Source organism: Chiloscyllium plagiosum, unplaced genomic scaffold (genome assembly GCF_037043375.1).
Source record: "Chiloscyllium plagiosum isolate Xiang-an unplaced genomic scaffold, Cpla_swu_hap1 HiC_scaffold_23, whole genome shotgun sequence".
Lineage (NCBI taxonomy): Eukaryota > Metazoa > Chordata > Chondrichthyes > Orectolobiformes > Hemiscylliidae > Chiloscyllium > Chiloscyllium plagiosum.
In genome coordinates, this window is record NW_028270161.1 from 21703198 (window position 1) to 21722980 (window position 19783).

Sequence of the window (19783 nt, forward strand, 5' to 3'; positions counted from 1 at the left end):
GTTCTCACCCAATTACCCGCATTTGACATATTATCATCACCTGCTCCCGAGTTATACTTGATCATCTGTCCCAGACCCAACTAGATAATAACATTATTCTACAATGGAAGAATGAGTGGTGAATTCTGTGCTCTGCAACAGAGAAAGGGACAGTGGAAAATGTTATATTGTGATGATATTATGGCATTAAGATGTGTGTTTTGTCCTGGATTCGTTTCGCGAGAGATTGGGGGACAGGTGACGAGCAGTCTACGATAAGATAAACAACTTGTGAGGATTTGGGTTCTTTTGTTAAATTGGAACAATAGAAGCAGCATGGATGGGCATGACCAGCTCTCACAGACAAGGATTTCTAATTTTTTTTTTAGGTGGAGCTTTGAGAATTTGTTGTGAGAATTTCAACAGAGTTGGAAGCTGCAATAAATGCCTCCTGGCTGCTGGTCTCTTTGAGTTTTTGCTTGTTATTCTTTCTCTCTCTCTCTCTCTCTCTCTTTGCTGCTGGGATGCATGTGAGAAAATCTGATTTCTCAATTTGTCTTTTTGCCAAAGGGTGTGTTTATGGGATGTTGCTATGTTGGAATAGTTAATTTGCAATAGTTTGTGTATCTATTATTCTGTTAAGTTTTCCAGTAGAGTTACATTATTCTAAGTTTTTGTTTCTTTTGTTGTATTTTAACTATAGTGTTTGAATAAATTGTATTTTGATAAATTTGATCAATTGAATTACATTTGGAACGCAGCACTTCATATTTGCCTTTAAAATGAGAAAAGGTTAGGGTCTAGGTTACCTTCTTAAAATATTTTGAATGGGTCTGGTCTGGTCCATGATGTTATAAAATAGAATGGTGAGCAATGAATACAACTCCATTCAAAGAAGAAATGGGCAGTGAAACCTGTATTATACAAGTGAGGAAATGACCGTAAATAATATGATGTACAATAGGTGACCGAACCGTGAATATTATTCAGTGTAAGAGAGAAATGGACAGTTAATACTGTTGTATAAAATAGAGGAAATGCTATTCTATGCAACAGAGGAACAAACAATGAGTACAGTTATTACAATTGAGAGAAGGACAGGAAATACTACTATGTACAATAAAGGAACAAGCAGTCAATACTGTTCCAATTAATTGATGAATAAGCAAAGATGACTTTTATTTATAGTAGAAGATCAGGGCAGTGAATAAGGTTATGTACAATAGAGGAATGTTGCAGTCAATAATATTATAAATATTAGTGAAATGATCAGTGAATACTGTGAAATACAACAGAAGAACAAGCAATGAATATTGCTATGTACATTAAGAGAATGAGCAGTGAACTCTGTAACACACAATAATGTTCCAGGCAATGAAACTGATAATTACAATTGAGGACAAGGCAACAAATAATTTTATAAACAAGACAGGATCAGACAGTCAACATTGCTTTATTCAAAAGAGAAATGTGCAGTTAATACTGTTATACACAATAAAGGAATTTGCAGAAAATACTGATATATGTATTGGAGGGATGAGCAGTGAATTCTATTTTGTGAGAGCACAATGGACAGTGATTACTGATATATATATATATATATATATAATAGAGAAATGGTGCAATGAATACTTTTGATATGACATGAACAGATAATATATAAAATGTGTGTATACATACACACTATTTATGTATTTATAATATATATGGGAATAAGCATTGAATACTATTGCATGAAATAAAGGGAATTGCCAATGAATCCTGTTTTACATAACAGAGTATTGAAGAGTGAAAATTGCTATTTATGATAGAGGAATGGTCAGTGATTATTATTATGTACAGTAGAGCATTAGGCAGTAAATATTAGAGAAACAGACAGTAAATCCTATTTTATATAAGTGAAGAGGAAACAGTGAATACTTCTATGTATAATAAAGGAGTGAGCTGTGAATACTATTCTACACAAAAGAGGAACAGACAACGAGTACCACTTTCTAGAATAGAGGAATGATGCAATGGACGAAATTCTGTATGTGCCATGAACAAATAAACAATAGACGATTGAGCAGTGAATATTATTCCATACAATAAAGGAAAGGACAGTGAATATTGTTTTACACAATGGATACAGTGAATACTGTTCTATACATTAAAGGAAGATACAAAGAATGTTGTTCTAGACAACAAAGGAATGGATGGTGAATAGTGTAAAATGCATTGGAGTAATAAGTAGTGAATACTGTTGTATACAAGAGAGGAAGAGGCAGTGAATACTGTTATATGTAACAGGGGAATTATACAATGCATACAGTAGAGGAATGGCAGTGATTACTGTTATATGTATCAGAGGAATAGTACAATGCATACAGTAGAGGAATGGCAGTGAATACTGTACTACACAATAAATTAATGATCAGTTAATGCTACTACCTATAATAAAGGAATAGTTAATGAAAACTGTTTCTTACAATAGAGGAACAAGCAGTGAGTAATTCCATGTACAATCGAGGAATGGGTAGTTAGCAGTTAGATGAACGTAAAAACCAGAAGAGATTTGGAACTGGATCAGTTCTGAGGAAGGATCACTGGACCCAAAACGTTAACTCTGATTTCTCTTCATGGATGCTGCCAGACTGCTAAGGTTTTCCAGAAATTTCTGCTTTTGTTGCTGAGTTAAATGAAGGCGCTAAGAATACACATTCATACTTAAGGACTATGTGAAAAATTGGAAAATATGGAACAGTTTGGCTACTTTCTGGTTTTATACATGATTTTATCCAGGAATCAAGTCAAACGTTTGGTGCAGTTTGTTTACAGTAAGGTCAAGGGACTTGGCGAAAAGGTCAAGCAAAGTTATCAAGGAACTAAGAGTTGGTGGCACTTAATTACTGGAAAATCTAGTTTTGAAAAGACTGGGGGGCTTCTATGCAAATGGTTGTCTAGCAACCATTTCTGGAAATAGTTTTCTATTTTTATAAACGTAAGGGTCAATAAGGAAGATATCCCAGAAGCTAAACATTTTCCTCCAAATTCTTTCCTCAAAAGTAGTTACTGAGAACCCAAAAACCAGTATTTCTGACTACCTTGTAAAACCTGACAAACTGGATTGTGACCAATTTCCAAGCACACATGATCAGATTGATTGCAATCTTAAGTAAACATCTTCCATTAGTTTATGTTTGTCCACAATTCAATTTCGTTGACAGGAAACCAGGTGGACTGTGAAAAGTCTTTTTGTTTTCAGGCCCTTGGCAGGGGGTGGAGAGAGAGAGAGAGAGAGAGAGGACATGATAACAAGTTAAAAGAAAGGAATAAATGGTTCATAATTTGAAGGTGTTGAACTCCATATTAAGTCCAGAAGGCTTTAAAATGCTTCGTCTGAAGATGAGATGTTATTCCTCCAGTTTGCGCTGTGATTCACTGGAACACTGCAGCACGCTGAGGACCGAAAAGTGAACATGCGAGCAGGACGCTATGTTAAAATGACCGGCTATGGAAAGGTCAGGGTCCTGTTTGCACACAGAGCAGAGTGTTCTACAGAGCAGTCACCCAGTCTGCGTTTAGTTTCTAATTTGTAGAGTAGGCCATATTGGATGCAGCAAATACAATGCACAAGATCGGAGGAAGTACAGGTGAAATGCTGCTTCACCTGGAAAGACTCCCTTGGGGAGTGAGCAGGGAAGAGGTGAAAGGGCAAGTGTTGCACCTTCTGCAGTTATATGGGAAGGTGCCATGGGGGAGGTAGTGTGGGTAGTTGTGGACTGGACTAGAGTGTCCCAGAGGAAACGATCCCTGCAAAATGCAGTCAAGGAGAGTGAGCGTAAAATGTGTTTGGTGGTGGTGTTTTGCTGGAGTTGTCTGAAATGCTGAAGAATAGTCCTTTAAATGTGAAAGTTGGTGGCGAGTCTAGGTCCACCAGATTGACTGTCAAAGTGAAGGACATCCCTTCACAGACAAAAAGCACCAACATCATTGTTGAAATCAAAAGGAATGGTGAGAGACAAATTTCACCTATCCTTGAGACCTGCACCTTTGAATCGAATTGTACCTTCCCTGGCATTTTCCCTCTCATTCTATCTGCATTAAACTGTCTGTCTTTTGTACATTTTAATTGTGTGAGAGTAAGTGTATGTTTAAGAGTTTCTAAAGGGATATAGTTTAAATTGCAGAATAGTATATTAGTAATTCTTTCTTTTCTCTGCCATTTGGTAAGTTAAGTGTGTTACAAGAAAAATACATATTTTCTGTAATGGCATATGAATTGCCTTTGTGCTGATAGCAGTGAGTCATATAAATTGGACCTCTTGGTGGTCTAATTGGGATATTTTGCATTTTGCGATAGCTTGTAGAACAGTGAGGCATTACTATCACACACTCTTCCCGCTTAAGTCATGACATGTTTGATAGCGGCATTAGGAGAAAATTTCATGTATGAAGCTCATAGAGAAATTAGTCTCTGAGAACAATTTAAAAATTCACTTCCTCTAGTAATTAGACCTCATGTTGAAAACCAGAGGGTTGCAACAGCTGGACAGGCAGCAGGGATGGCTGACAATTATAAGCTGGTCCATAAAATTACACCTTCTCGCACTCACCACCATAAACCAAACATTGATAGAAGATGGAACAGTGAAAGGAGGACAAGTAACCAGGATAAAGAAGGGAGAACTGGGAATACTCTGGGAATTCCTCCTCTGATAAAAAAGGGATGTCCTGAGGACGGAAGTGAAAATTAGATACCTAAGCATTTCCATTGTCAGGAACCTTTGTTCAGAATTCTGGAAGTTGCATGGGAACCCCATGGGACTCAGTTAGGTTCATAACAGTGTTTCTGAAAAAGCCCAACATTCCTGATGAAGGGCTTTTGCCCGAAACGCCAATTTTCTTGCTCCTCAGATGCTGCCTGACCTGCTCTGCTTTTCCAGCATCACTCTGATCTAAACTCTATTTCTGAAAAAGGAGACTAGCACATTTACACAACAAATCAAACTGTAGCTTTAACTACAATCATGAGACCAAAGGTAAACACTGCCGTGAGTTCAGGAGAGCTGATAGATGAGAAATAGATAAATAAATGGGAGATATAAATTACTTTAGTTTATTTGTCAAATGATACAGCTAAATCCATACTATATTAAGGGATACAGTAGCAACTAAGTCCACACATTATTAAGGGATAGTGGAGCAACTTTTGCTGGTGGATGACATAATTTCTTTCCTCTGAGATGTTTGTAAAGGGAATTAGTGGAGAGTAAATATGCATTCCTTTTTACAAAGTGCAGTTCGACTGTGAATTAATGTCTGGAACAGGGATAGTCGAGGTTGTTTGGAAGTTACCTGTGGTGTTTATGTACTTTTAGGTAATGATGTGGCAGGAGTGAAAGCTGTAGCGTTGCCCGTAATCACAGAAAATCCAGATGAGGTAAGAGACTAAACAATTACAAGAACAAATTCAGTGTATTTTTCCTTTCCATGTGGTGGCCAGATCAATGGTTAAACAAAGGCCATCACCAAGGGTCAAAGGTATACCACAAGTAGTTATTAAGATAGCCAAAGTTTTCTTTAAAGATGGGGATTATTCCAAGTGTTTAATTGAGGCTCAACAAATAGAGTAGAGTTAAGCAAGTTTAACGCAATTAGTCCACATTAAAGTTGAGGCTCAGAGAGTTCCAGAGTGTTAACATGTTAAAAATGGGGCTTTGATGAGCAAGTGGAGATCTTCTCACAAACTTAAGGATGAAGAGTGTTCAATTGTTCATTAGGTAGTAGTACAGGTAGACAATCCTTCAACCAAAACTGTCGGGACCAGCTGTCTTTCAGATTTTGGAATTTTTTGGATAAAGGATTAAATGACATTTTCACTGTAAAATACAAACAAAATTACCGAACAGCAAACCCACCTGTGATTGCTATGAGTACTGAGACAGAACTGATGTCTGCCAATGTTGGGCTGTGCCGCTATGTCACGTCTGAGTGATGTGGGTCAAATGGGAGGTGAGTTGCATGCCACACAACCTTGTTAATGAGAAAAAAACTTCAGGAAAAAGCCTTCAGATTTCAGATTAAGGATTGTCTATCTGTACTACCCCAGATGTCATAAAAAGACATTGCAGTTAGCATACTACATTTCCAAGACCAGAAATGCAGGAATACAAAAAACTCAGATATTGATAAAACAGCATTTCTATTGACCAGTGTTTCATTAGGATGCAGTGAAGTTTTTGTAAACATGTCAAATAGTGAGAAAGCCTCAACATACAATTAGCAGCTTTAATACTCTTATTAGGGTTTGAGAACTGTCAGTAGGGTGCAAGTAGAACATGGACAACTATTGCTGAAAATGAAAATGGGAAACCAATATATACTCAACATTACAGATATGACAGCAGTTTCCAGAAGCTATCTCTTTGAGAACAATCACAGCTAAAGGGGTGGTGGACTATCAATAGAAATACAGTCAAACCATATTTCCAATTTTATGCTTAAAATGTGTAACTTGGGGAGAAGATAGTTCCAGTCCACAGCATAGGAACCTTTGGGGAGATACCGTCACACTCAAAACAATGATTAAAGCAAATTTTAATGAATATCTCCATGACTGGGATAAAGATCTAGAATTTCTGTAATTTGATACTAAAGACACACCAAATGAATCTACAAGTTCCATTTGATCTTGTGAAGGCAAGATTCAGTGGTTTGTACAAAGCAATTAAGAACATCAGTGAAGTGAATTATCTGGTAGACACTCCAGATCACGGGAAGAAAAAGTGTTTGTGTCAACATTGGAACCAACCACGTAGGAAAAGAAAAGTATGAGGTTCTGAGGAGATAATATACAAATTAGGCAGGAATTTAAAAGTAGGTCCTTGAGGATAGTAACATCTGGATTACTCCCAGTGCCATGAGCTATCGAGAATGGGAATAGGATAGAGCAGATGAATGCATGGTTGAGGAACTGGTGCAGGGGAGATGGATTCACATTTTTGGATCATTGGAATCACTTCTGGTGTAGACGTTACCTGTAAAAGGATGGATTGCACCTGAATTGGAAGGGGACTAACATAATGGCAGGGAGATTTACTTGGGAGGATTTAAACTAGCAAGGGGTGGAAGCGAGGGGCGCAGCGGTCGGGTGGGGTGGGGCGTGGGCCCACCCAGGAGATAGTGAAAGAAGAGATAAGTCTGAAACAGTTGGGAAAAGGAGCAAGTCAAACAGTCAGGGCAGGCAGAAACAAAGCAGAGAATTGGGCTGATAAATTAAACTGCATTTATTTCAGTGCAAAAGGCCTAACGGTAAGGCAGATGAACTCAGGGCACAGTTAGGAACATGGGACTAGGATATCCTAGCAATTACAGAGATGTGGCTCAGGGATGGACAGGACTGGCAGTTTAATGTTCCAGGATACAAATGCTTTAGAAAGGATCGAAAGCAGGGGCAGGAGGGGAGGGGGAGTGGCATTTTTGATGAAAGATAACATTATGGCTATAATTAGGGAGAATATTCCTGGGAGTATGTCCAGGGAAGTTATTTAGGTGGAACTGAGAAATAGGAAATGGAAGATCATTTTATTGAGATTATGCTATTGACCAATAATGGAATTAAAAGCTGGAAACTGCAGTTGAGATTATCAGTTTGGTCATGATCTCATTGAATGACAGAGCATACTAAATGGGCTGAATGGTCTACTTCTGTTCTTACATCTTACAGTCTTATAAGTTCCCTGGGGTATTAATTCCTAAACTCGACGGATCAACTTGATTCTGCAAGGATTATAGAAAGTAAGCGCAGTAACAAAAACAGAGTCATAACCCAATTTCGTGGAAGACTATACTAATAGGATTGGCAGCACCTTATTCCTTACTAAGATGCTTTTATTGAAGAGATACTAGCAGGTATATTGAGAGTTCAGGAAATATATGCTTTTATTACATCAAATGGGTGACCTCATCATTGTCAGGCCACTGGGTTTAAAAATGTTCCTGCTACTTTCTAAAGCATGATGACCAAGTTGTAAACAAGGTAACCAATTGTATGATTTATTTGGTTGATGTACTAATATACAGAAATACCTGAGAAGACCATGTAACACAATTGGAAATCTTACTTAATCAGGTACAGGTAGCTGGCCAAGTGATAAATCTTATCAAGAGCAAACTTGCAAAAGTATGGGCAATTTACCTCAGACACATCACAGATCCAATGGTCAGTAAGGAAGACACCCAAGAAGCCCCAAATGTCTTGCTCCTGCAATTCTTTTCCCAGAAGAGAACCCAATAAACTTTTCAATTACCAGTATTTATGACTACTTTGTAAAACCTGAAAGCCCAGATTATGACTAATTTTCAAAGACTCAGATTGATTGCAATTATAACTGAACATCTTCAATTTGCAACACTCTTCAAGATAAGAGTGTTGATGCATCCCCAAAGTATATCGAGCAGTAATATTATTAAATCCAACAGAGGAATGGATAGCAAATTCTGTTCCAGACAGCATTTGAATATTATTTCATACAAGAGGCAAACAAATAATGAATCCTGTTCTATACCTTAAATGAATGGGCTATGAATATTATGCACAATGCGGGAACAAGCAATTCTATGCAAGAGATGAATGGATAATGAATACTGTTACATAAGGAGGTATTTGCATACTATTCCATTCCTTAAATGGACAGTGGCCTTATTTTAAACAATAGAACATGAGAAGTGAATATTTTAATATATCATAGAAAAATGAGTAGTTAATATGTTTACATAGAAGTAAAGAATGCAAAATGAATTATTTTAAAGGGAATAGATGAACAAGTGGTGAATGCTGCTATTTAAAATAGAGGGATGGACAGTGAATAATGGTTTATACAGTTAATTCTGTCATTTATGATAGTGGAATGAATGAATAATGTTATAAAAAGGAGAGGAATAAACAATAAATATTGGTCTACACAAAAGATGAACAGGCAGTGAATATTATTATACTATTATAACAGAGTAACAGGCAGTGAATTCTATTATATCTGATAAAGCAACAAGCAGTGATGAATTGTCAGAGACTTATTATTGTATACAATGAGGGAGGAACAAACTGTGAGACTGTTGTATACATGGAATGGCAGTGAATACAGTTGTGGAACAAGTAGTGAATACACTTTCATACAATACAAGAACAAGCTCTGAATACTGCTCTTTAGAAAGGAGGAATGGCCAGCGAACAATGTTAATTACAATGGGAAAGTTTGACAATGAATGATGTTTTACAGGATAGAGGAATGAGCAGTGAATGCTGTTTTAGAATAGAAGAACGGGAAGTGAAAAAGGGCAGTAAACACTGTTACATACAATAAAGGAACGAGCAGTGATTTTACACATCTATAATTGAGGAACAGCGGTGAATTCTGTCTTATAGTGAATGCTGAATACTATTCTGGGCAGTACAGTAATGGGTAATGAATATGGTAGTATACAATAGAGGAACAAGCAGAGATAACTGTATTATACAGTGGATAAATGGGCAGTTAAAGAGTTATATACACTAGAAGAATGGATGAGCGAGAAGTGCATATTCTTATGTACAAGAGAGGAGTGTACAAGAGGACAGTGAATGCTGTTATACAGAATGGAGAACAGGATAGTAGGTGCTATTTACATACAGTAAAGAAATGGGCAGTTAATATACTTAGAATCACTACAGGAATGATCATTGATATGTGTTCTATTTAATGGAGCAGAAAGCAGTGAATACTCTTGTATACAAGGGAGGAGTGGACAAGGAATGCTGATTCACACAACAGAGCAATAGCCAGTGAGAACTGTCAGATACAATTTTGGAACAGACACTGAATCCAATTATATTGTAGAAGAATGGGCAGCGAACATTTACATACAGTAGCAAATTAGTAGTGAATAATGTTCTGTACAGTGGAGGAGCAAGCAGTGAAAACTGTTGAATGTAATAAGGGAGTGGACTGTGAATATTGCCTGATACAATAGAGAAATGAGCAGTTAAAACTGTGGTGTTAATGGAAGAACTAGCACCAAATATTGGTGAATACTGTTACTATATTGTTGAGGAACAGTCAGTGGATACTGTTTCACACAACAGATTAATGGGTAGTATACAACAGAAGAACAGACTACTCTGTACAATAAAGGAACAAGCAGTGAAAGCTGTTTTATATAACAGAAGAATGAGCAGCAAATACTATTTATATACAGAAGAGGAACAGGCAGAGAAGACAATTATATATTCTGGAGGAATGTGCTGTTCACGACAATGGAGGAAAGAGTGGTAAATACCACAATACACAAGAGAGAAGCAGGTATCAAATACTGTGTTATACAGTAGAGCAGTGGGTACTTAATACTAATATATACAACAGAAGAACAATAAAGGAATAAACAGTTAAAGCTGGTGTATACAATTGAGAAATGTACACAAAATATTGTAATATATAACTGAAGAGCGGGAAATGAATACTGTCATATACAATAGAGCCCACATGACCAACAATGAGACCGAAGAGTGTGGTGCTGGAAAAGCACAGCTGGTCAGGCAGTGTTGGGGGAGTGGGACTGTCAATGTTTTGAGCATAAGCTCTTCATCAGGAATTATGGGGTGGCCAAAGGAGCTGGGAGATATATGGAGGGGGGGGGGGGGGGGTGGGGAAGCTGGGGGGGAAGATGGCTAAGAGTACGATAAGTAGATAAAGGAGGGGGTGAAGGTGATAGGTAAGAAACAAGGGTAGAGTGGATAGGTGGGAAAGAAGATGGACAGGTAGGACAGTTCAAGAGGGTGGTGCCAAGTTGGAGGGTTGGATCTGGGATAAGGTGGGAGGAGGGGAAATAAGGAAACTAGTGAAATCCATATTGATCCCATGTGGTTGGAGGGTCCCAAGGCAGAAGATGAGGTGTTCTTCCTCCAAGTGTTGGGTGGCTAGAGTTTGGCAGTGGAGAAGGCCCAGGACATGCATGTCCTTGGCAGAGTGCGAGGGGGAGTTAAAGTGTTCGGCCACGGGGCGGTGGGATTATTTGGTGAGTGTGTCCCAGAGATGTTCTCTGAAACATACCGCAAGTTGTTGTCCTGTTTCCACAATGTAGAGGAGACCATATCAAGAGCAACGACACAGTAGATGAGACTTCCCAAGCAGGATTTCTACTCCCAGCTCCGAAACAGCAGGTGAGCCCCAGGTGGACAGAGGAAGCGCTTCAGGGACACCCTCAAGGCCTCACTGGTGAAGTGCAGCATTCCCACAGATACCTGGGAATCACTGGCCCAAGTCCGTCCAAAGTGGAGGAGGAGCATCCAGGAAGGCCTCGAGATTTGCCATCAGGAAAAACCAGATGCCAGGTGTAATCAGAGAAAGGATCGCATTCCCACACCAACACCCCACCCAACCCTTCACCTCCCCCATGTGTAACAGCCTGTGGCAGCTGCATCGGTCTGTACAGTCACCTATGGACTCACCGTGAGAGTGGCAGAGAGTCACCCTTATGTGAGGGACTGCCAATGAATGAATGGTGCAATAAAGTAATATGGAGTGAATACTGAAATAAAGAACGGAGGTTGCTGGAAATCTGAAACAAAGCCAGAAATTGCTGGAGAACCTCAGCAAGTCTGACGGCGTCTATACAGAGACAGCAGAAATAACATTTCGGATTCAATGACCTATCTTTGGAACTGCAGTCTCTTGCTTTCTCTCCATAGATGCTTCCAGACCTGTTAAGTTCCTCCAGCAATTTCTGTTTTTGTTTCAGATTGCTGAATTTCTGCTTTGATAGAGTGAATACTGTTCTATACAATGGAGGAACAAATTAAATACAACCAAATACCGCCCCATCAGTCTACTCTCGATTATCAGTAAAATGATAGAAGGTGTCATCAACAGTGTATCTAGCAGCACCTGCTCAGCAATAACCTGCTCAGTGATGCGCAGTTTGGGTTCTGATAGGGCCACCAAGCTCCTGACCTCATTACAGCCTTGGTTTTTAGATTAGATTACTTACAATGTGGAAACAGGCCCTTCGGCCCAACAAGTCCACACCGAACCGCCAAAGCGTAACCCACCCAGACCCATTCTCCTATATTTACCCCTTCACTTAATACTACGGGCAATTTAACATGGTCAATTCACCTAACCTGCACATTTTTGGACTGTGGGAGGAAACCGGAGCACCCGGAGGAAACCCACGCAGAAACAGGGAGAATGTGCAAACTCCACACAGAGAGTCGCCTGAGGCGGGAATTGAACCCGGGTCTCTGGCGCTGTGAGGCAGCAGTGCTAACCACTGTGCCACCGTGCCGCCTCAGATTACACCTCACCGTGGTTCAAACATAGACAAAAAAGCAGAATTCCAGAGGTGAGGTGAGAGTTACAGCTCTTGATCAAGACTACATTCGATCAAGTGTGGCATCAAGGAGTCCTAGCAAAATTGGAATCAGTAGGAATCATGGGTAAAACTCTCCACTGGTGGAATTCTACCTGGCAAATAGGAAGATGCTTATGGTTGTTGGAGGTCAGTCATCTGAGCTCCAGGACACCTCAGCAGGAGTTCCCCAGGGTAGTGACCTTTGCCCAACCATCTTCAGCTGCTTCATCAATGACCTTCCCTCCATCATAAGGTCAGAAGTGGGACTGTTCACCAATGATTGTACAATGCTCAACACCATTCATGACTCATCAGATACTGAAATTGTTCATGTTCAATGCAACAAGATTGGGGTAATATTCAGGCTTGGGCTGACGAGTGGCAAGTAACATTCAAAACACACAAATGCCAGACTATAACCATAGAGTCATAAAGATTCCACACTGTAATGTAATCTAATGTACAGCACAGAAACAGACCCTTTGGTGAAACTCATCCATGGTGTCCAGATATCCCAACCTAAAAGGTCCCACTTGCCAGCACCCAGCCCATATCCCTCCAAAGCTTTTCAATTCATATACCCATCCAGATGCCTTTTAAATGTTGCAGTTGTACCAGTCTCCACCACTTCCTCTGGCAGCTCATTCCACACACGTACCACCCTCTGCGTGAAAAAGTTGCCCCTTAGGTCTCTTTTATATATTTCCCCTCTCACCATAAACCTATGCCTTCTAGCTCTGGACTCCCCGTGTCTGCGTGGGTTTCCTCCGGGGGTTCCGGTTTCCTCCCACAGTCCAAAGATGTGCAGGTCAGGTGTATTGGCCATGCTAAATTGCCTGTTGTGTTAGGTAAGGGGTAAATGTAGGGGTATGGGTGGGATACGCTTCGGTGGGTCGGTGTGGACTTGTTGGGCCCAAGGGCCTATTTCCACACTGTAATGTAATCTAATGTACAGCACAGAAACAGACCCTTTGGTGAAACTCATCCATGGTGTCCAGATATCCCAACCTAAAAGGTCCCACTTGCCAGCACCCAGCCCATATCCCTCCAAAGCTTTTCAATTCATATACCCATCCAGATGCCTTTTAAATGTTGCAGTTGTACCAGTCTCCATCACTTCCTCTGGCAGCTCATTCCACACACGTACCACCCTCTGCGTGAAAAAGTTGCCCCTTAGGTCTCTTTTATATATTTCCCCTCTCACCATAAACCTATGCCTTCTAGCTCTGGACTCCCCCACCCCAGGGAAAACACATAGTCTATTTATTCTATCCATGCCCCTCATGACTTTATAAATCTCTATACGGTCACCCCTCAGACTCCGACGCTCCAGGGAAAACAGCCCCAGCCTATTCAACCTCTCCCTGTAGCTCAAATCCTGCAGCCCTGGCAACATCCTTGTAAATCTTTTCTGAATTCTTTCAAGTTTCAGAACATCCATCCAATAGGAAGGGGACAGAATTGCATGCAATATTCCAAAAGTGGCCTAACCAATGTCCTGTACAGCTACAATATAACCTTCCAACTTGGCGGCACTGGTTAGCACTGCTGCCTCACAGCGCCCAGGTTCAATTCCCACCTCAGGTGACTGACTGTGTGAAGTTTGTACATTCTGCCCGCATCTGCGTGGGCTTCCTCTGGGTGCTCCAGCTTCTCCCACAATCCAAAGATGTACAGGTCAGGTGAATTGGCCATGCTAAATTGTCCATAGTATTCAGGGCAAATGTAGGGGAACGGGTCTGGATGGGTTACTCTTCAGAGGGTTGGTGTGGACTTGTTGGGCCGGAGGGCCTGCTTCCATACTGTAGGTAATCTAATCTAAACTCCTGTACTCAATACTCTGACTAATAAAGGAAAGCATACCAAATGCCTTCTTCACTATCCTAACTACCTGCAACTCTACTTTCAAGGAGCTATGAACTTATATACTCCAAGGTGTCTTTCTTCAGCAACACTCCCTAGGACCTTACCGTTAAGTGTATAAGTCCTATTAAGATTGCTTTCCCAAAATGTAGCACCTAAATTAAGCTCCATCTGCCACTATCACCGATAAAAGACAATCTAGCCGGACACCCAATCCTGACATTCAATGAATGGTGTTATCATCACTGAAGTCCCCACTATCAACATTCTTGGGTTATCTATGTCCAGAAACCCAAGTGGATACACTATATATATTTCGTGACTACAACAGCAGGCTAGGAACTAGGAGTTCTGTGGCAAGTAGTTCACCTCCTGACTCCCTAAAGGCACAAGTTAGAAATGAGATGGTATGCTCCCTACTCATCTGGATGAGTGCAGCTTTAACACCATCCAGGTCAAAGCAGCCTGCTTGATTGGCATCACATATAAAAGCATCCACTCCCTCTACCACTGACATTTTATAACAGCAGTATGTTCTATCTACAAGATGCATTGCAGAAATTCACTGAAGGTCTTTCGACATCACCTTCCATACCCATGACCACTTCAATCTAGAAGGACAAGGACAACAGATATGTGAGAACCCTATGCCCTGCAAGTTCCCCTCCAAGCCAATCATCATTCTGACTTGGAAATATATTGCCGTTCCTTCACTGTTGCTGAGTAAAAATCCTGGAATTCCCTCCCTAAGGACATTGGAGGTCAATCCACATCATGTGAACTGCAGCTGTGCCTAGCTACCTGATGAAGAAGCAGTGCTCTGAAAGCTTGTATTTTCAAATAAACCTGTTGGACTATAACCTGGTGTTGTGTGACTACTGACATTATGCACCTCAGTCCAACACTGGCACCTCCACATCATGGTAGTTCAAGAAGGCAGCTCACCTTTACCTTCTGGAGGCATAAATGCTGGCCAGCCAGCGATGCCCACATCCCATGAGTGTGTGAGTGAATTTAAAAAAAACACAATACAGAAATAATCAGTGAATACTTTCCTATAAAATAGATGAAAGGACTGTTAATATCCTTATATACAATAGAGAAGTTGGCAATATTTATATTGGTGGAACAGACAGTGAATACTGTTAAGTGCAATAAAGGAACAAGTAGTGAGTTTTGTTATATAGAGAAACAATCAGTAACCACTTATATATACAAAAGTGGAATGGATGGTGATTGTTGTTATATAGAAATGGGGAACTGACAGCTAACTCTTATATAAATCAGAGGAGCAGGCAGTCACCAATGTTGCAATTTGGAAAACAATGAGTAGTGAATACTATTTTATCCAAGAGAGGAGTGGACTGTGAATACTCAGGTAAACTAAGATAACTGGCAGTGAATACTGTTGTTATATAGAACAGGGGAATTGACAATGAATACTATCATACACAACAGAGGAATGAACACTTTTACATATAACAGATGAAGGAACAGTGGATAGTATAATTTAAAATAGAGCACCAGTGCAGTGAATACTTTATATACAATCGAGGAATGAGCAGTGAATATTTTTATTTTACAACTGAAGAATGGGCGATGAATACTGTTATATGCAGTTAAGCAAAGCTGCAGTAAATACTGCTATATACAATCTATGATCAAGAAGTGACAACGTTTTTTATTTACAAGGAATGGGCAGTGAGTACTGTCATATACAGCATGGGAACAGGTAATGAATATTGTTATATAAAAAGTAGCAGAATGTGCAGTGAATCTTGTTCTATATGATTGAGAAACGGGAAGTGAGAAGAGTTAGATATAAAAGTGGAATGGACTTTGAATCCTGTTATATACAATACAGGAGAGTCAATCCTTTACTTTAAAATAGAAGAATGGCCAGACAACCTTGTTATTCACACCAGAAGATGGAAGAGTGAATCCTATTCGATTCATGAAAGAAAGGGCAATGCTATACATAACAGAGTAACAGACAGCAAGTCCCATTATATACAAAAATAAGAATTTGCAGTGTATCCTGTTTCTGTACAAAGAAAGAACGGTCAGTGAATCTGTTAGGTACAAGTGAGGAAGAATGGTAAATCTCATTATGTGGAGGGTCAGAGATTATAGAGAAAAGATAGGTAAGACAGTAAATTATTTTGCATTCAATAATGGGATGGACAGTGAAGTCTGTTATACAGAACAGGTGGCAAATAAATCCGAATACACATTGTAGTGAAAGGACCTATAGTTTTGCTATGTACAATGCCATTATAAATGGTGATACATTATGAAGTATGGGATTCATGCTCTGTATCTGAAGATAGCTGTACCATATGTCCTATCATATATAGTTTTCATTTGCATCAATAGCTGGACATGTGATTTTGTGAAGTCATATTAACGTACATATCCTGAAAAGTGCGGTCATTCACTTCCGTGCATATACAGTTACAAGCACAATACATACACATGCACTCACACATGCTGCAGCTACTGACACAGATACAAGAGTGCACATTCAAAGTGTGGCAAGTATTTTACGGGTACATTCTGACTATATTCTAAGACAATATCCTTCTAGCCTCTGAGAAAAAAAACTGCACTCGGGAGAAAGGCTCTGATGCTTCTGGCTTTAGCTGCTTTAAACAGTGATTCTGTGCTCCATCTACTAAACCTGCTATTCCCAACACATACATGGTTCATTCTGAAATATTTACAAAACAACCATATTTTTACACCAGTGTTTGGCATAGCTGTCAGTTTTTAAGATAGATGAAAATGGCTATTCTGTTGTTTCTTTCTAGCTGCAGTTATGCTGCCTGCAACGATGAAAAGAACGATGAATAGAACATTGTCTATGGTAAAGCATGAACTCACCCTGCTTATCTTTACAATACGGTTATAACAATGGTTCCTTATCATGTTGCAAGTATCACAAAGATTGAAGATGCTGAGACTAAACTAGCAACACAGGATCAAGCTGTTAAACTGGATGGATTCACAAGGGATGACAGAAGCAGTGTGAAAAATTCTCAGGCAAAATACAAATTCGCGATCAGCTGTACCATTACGATTACAGCTTATTATGTGCCTGGGTGTTTCACAAAGGAAAAATAAGGGAATCAGGAATGCAGCAAATCCCACCTTTAGCTCCTCGGAGGACAAAGCCATATCCCTCGTTCTCCTTCTTCTGAAGCACTGCTGTCTTCTCCTCGATGACATAATCACTGTGAGAAAAAGACAAGAGGGGCGCTGGGTTACTTTTCACAACCATCTTCAAAAGGTGATCAGCAGCATTCAGCAGCAGCAGCAAAGTCTTGATTGTATGGATGTGTATGTGTGCGTATGTATGTATGTGTGTGTGTGTGTGTGTATGTGTGCGTGTGTGCTTTTCTCTCTTCTGCACAGAGGCTGGAGTTAACAAAATAAAGCTGGGTTGTTTGCTGGCTAAGACACTCGCACACATACACAAACACACATACACACACACACACACACACATATACACACACACACACCTCAGTCACTCTCGCAGCATTCAGTTCTCATTCCCCTTTCTCTATTTAAACCCCACCCCAAATGCTTCTGTCCTCCCCCCTTCACAAAGCCTGTTGCATAATGTACAGAGGGGAAAAAAAATCAAGCAAGTGCTGATCTAACGTTTCAGTCTGATGTCTATAACATAAGCCAGCTGCTGTGTGTTAATTACATGCAAGGGAACTTCCTACAGGCTCGAAGAGTCACTCACATACACACGCTGTTAGAGAGAAAAAAAAGCTGATTCTCATTTGTGGAAAGCAATAGTGTGAGTGTGAACAATTAGCAAACCAGCAGCAGAAAATTCGATAGACATCACAAATGCAATCTTCCCATAAGCCAACCTACAGAGATTTGCTTCATAAACCATTGTGGCTCAGTAATTGGTGGCTCCGATTAGGGACAGGAAACAAACAAATCAATTCTGAATTTCAAACAGATAAATGTATTCCCTTTAAACACATGCAACAAATGACCAAGCAGCTTACCCGATAAATAGTGTAGCTTTAGGAGGTGTATTTGGTCCTTTTTTTAATTGAAGAAAAGTTGAGACAGAGGTGATGTGTGGTCTGCTTCAAAGCCCATAAAGCAAACACCTTGTGAGATCTTGTTTTTTTTTGTAAAGTTGGAACAATTGAAGCAGCCTGAATGGTGGGGGTCAAGTTCCCATAAAGCCAGGATTTTAATTTTAGTTTTTCAGTAGCAGTCACTGCTGGGGTATTGAAGCCGGATGTGGAAGCTGTTCTCCCTCTCTCTGTTACAGCTAAAAGCTGGGGGTTCTCTTCCTGCTGCTAGAATTGCATGTGAGACAATCTATTTTGCTGAATTTGCCTTTGCCAACAGTGTGTTCATGGAATGTTACAATATTGGAACGGTTACTGTTTAGTAGTTAAATCATCTATCATTCTGTTAAATTTTCCAAAACAGTTAAGCTATTCCAATTCTTTCTTTTGCTGTATTTTTACTATTGTGTATGAGTAAAGAATGTTTTACTTCAAGCCTGGCACTTTGACAAATCAAATTGCATCTGGATCACAATGCCTGGCACTTGTCTTTAAAATAAGAATAAGTTGGGGTTTAGGTAATCTTCTTCATGTATTTTGAGGGGGTTTGGTCTGGTCCATAACAACAGCATTCATAAAGACTACTGCCAATCATACGACCTATCAATTCCTTTTAGTTATTTCACAAAGAAGAATTGGCTGGATTTTCTAATGGATAGATAACCATTTCTGAAACGCTGTTGGGAATTGTGCATAGGAATCTTGTGGAATCCTCATCATAGCAGACTCAAGAAAATAAAGATTCCATTGAACAATAACCTATGACAGGAAATTATCCATTTAAATCAGATAGTTTCAAGGTTTATGCTGGAGTAAGGTAAAGAGCTCCTTAGGAAAGTTTAGATTATTAAACACCTCATTTAACTCCTTAATAACTGTTCAACTGAATCACCAACATACCTCACACACCTCCAACTATATTCACCAAACCAGAAACACCACCAGAATCTGATCTGACTCCTCATTCCTGCTCCACAGGCCTGACACCCCCCTGCATGCCTGAAGGCCACAGACCGCCTTGACACAGTCTTCTCAGACCTGACCCTCACCGCCAGACCCAACATCCTGGATCCTGACATTCCCTCCGCCACCTGACAGCAGTACCCCATCCAATATCTTCCACCCACTGACCTACCCGAACACTCCATTATTGACTTATAACCCTTTGCTGTCTTGTGCCCTGGGACACTACTTACTGGTACCCTACTCACCTGGAGCTCCACTCCCCAACCAAAAGGCACTCTTATCACCCAGCTCCATATCCCCTAACCACTTGGTATCCTATGTCCCTAAGACTCTACATTCCTGACACTCTCTCCTGTACCACTCAGAACCCTACACATCTAGTGCCCTACTTACCTGGCACATTTTACTGACCCACCTGGAAGCTGACCTGCCTTTGACCCTAACCTCTACCCATCTGGCACCTTATGTACCTGGCACTGTGCCCCCAGCCACCTGGCACCACA

The 19783-nt window shown here is 40.1% G+C and overlaps 1 protein-coding gene across 3 annotated transcripts in view; it reads right to left on the bottom strand.

The window, feature by feature from the left end:
- The window catches only part of shank3a (SH3 and multiple ankyrin repeat domains 3a), a 1012090-nt gene that overhangs the window by 246059 nt on the left and 746248 nt on the right, over positions 1–19783 (bottom strand). For all 3 annotated transcript variants that reach the window (XM_087999457.1, XM_043713934.2, XM_087999456.1), the window contains one exon: positions 17359–17441. In XM_087999457.1, the coding sequence (XP_087855583.1) occupies positions 17359–17441 (83 nt within the window). The remainder of the gene's footprint in view (positions 1–17358; positions 17442–19783) is intronic.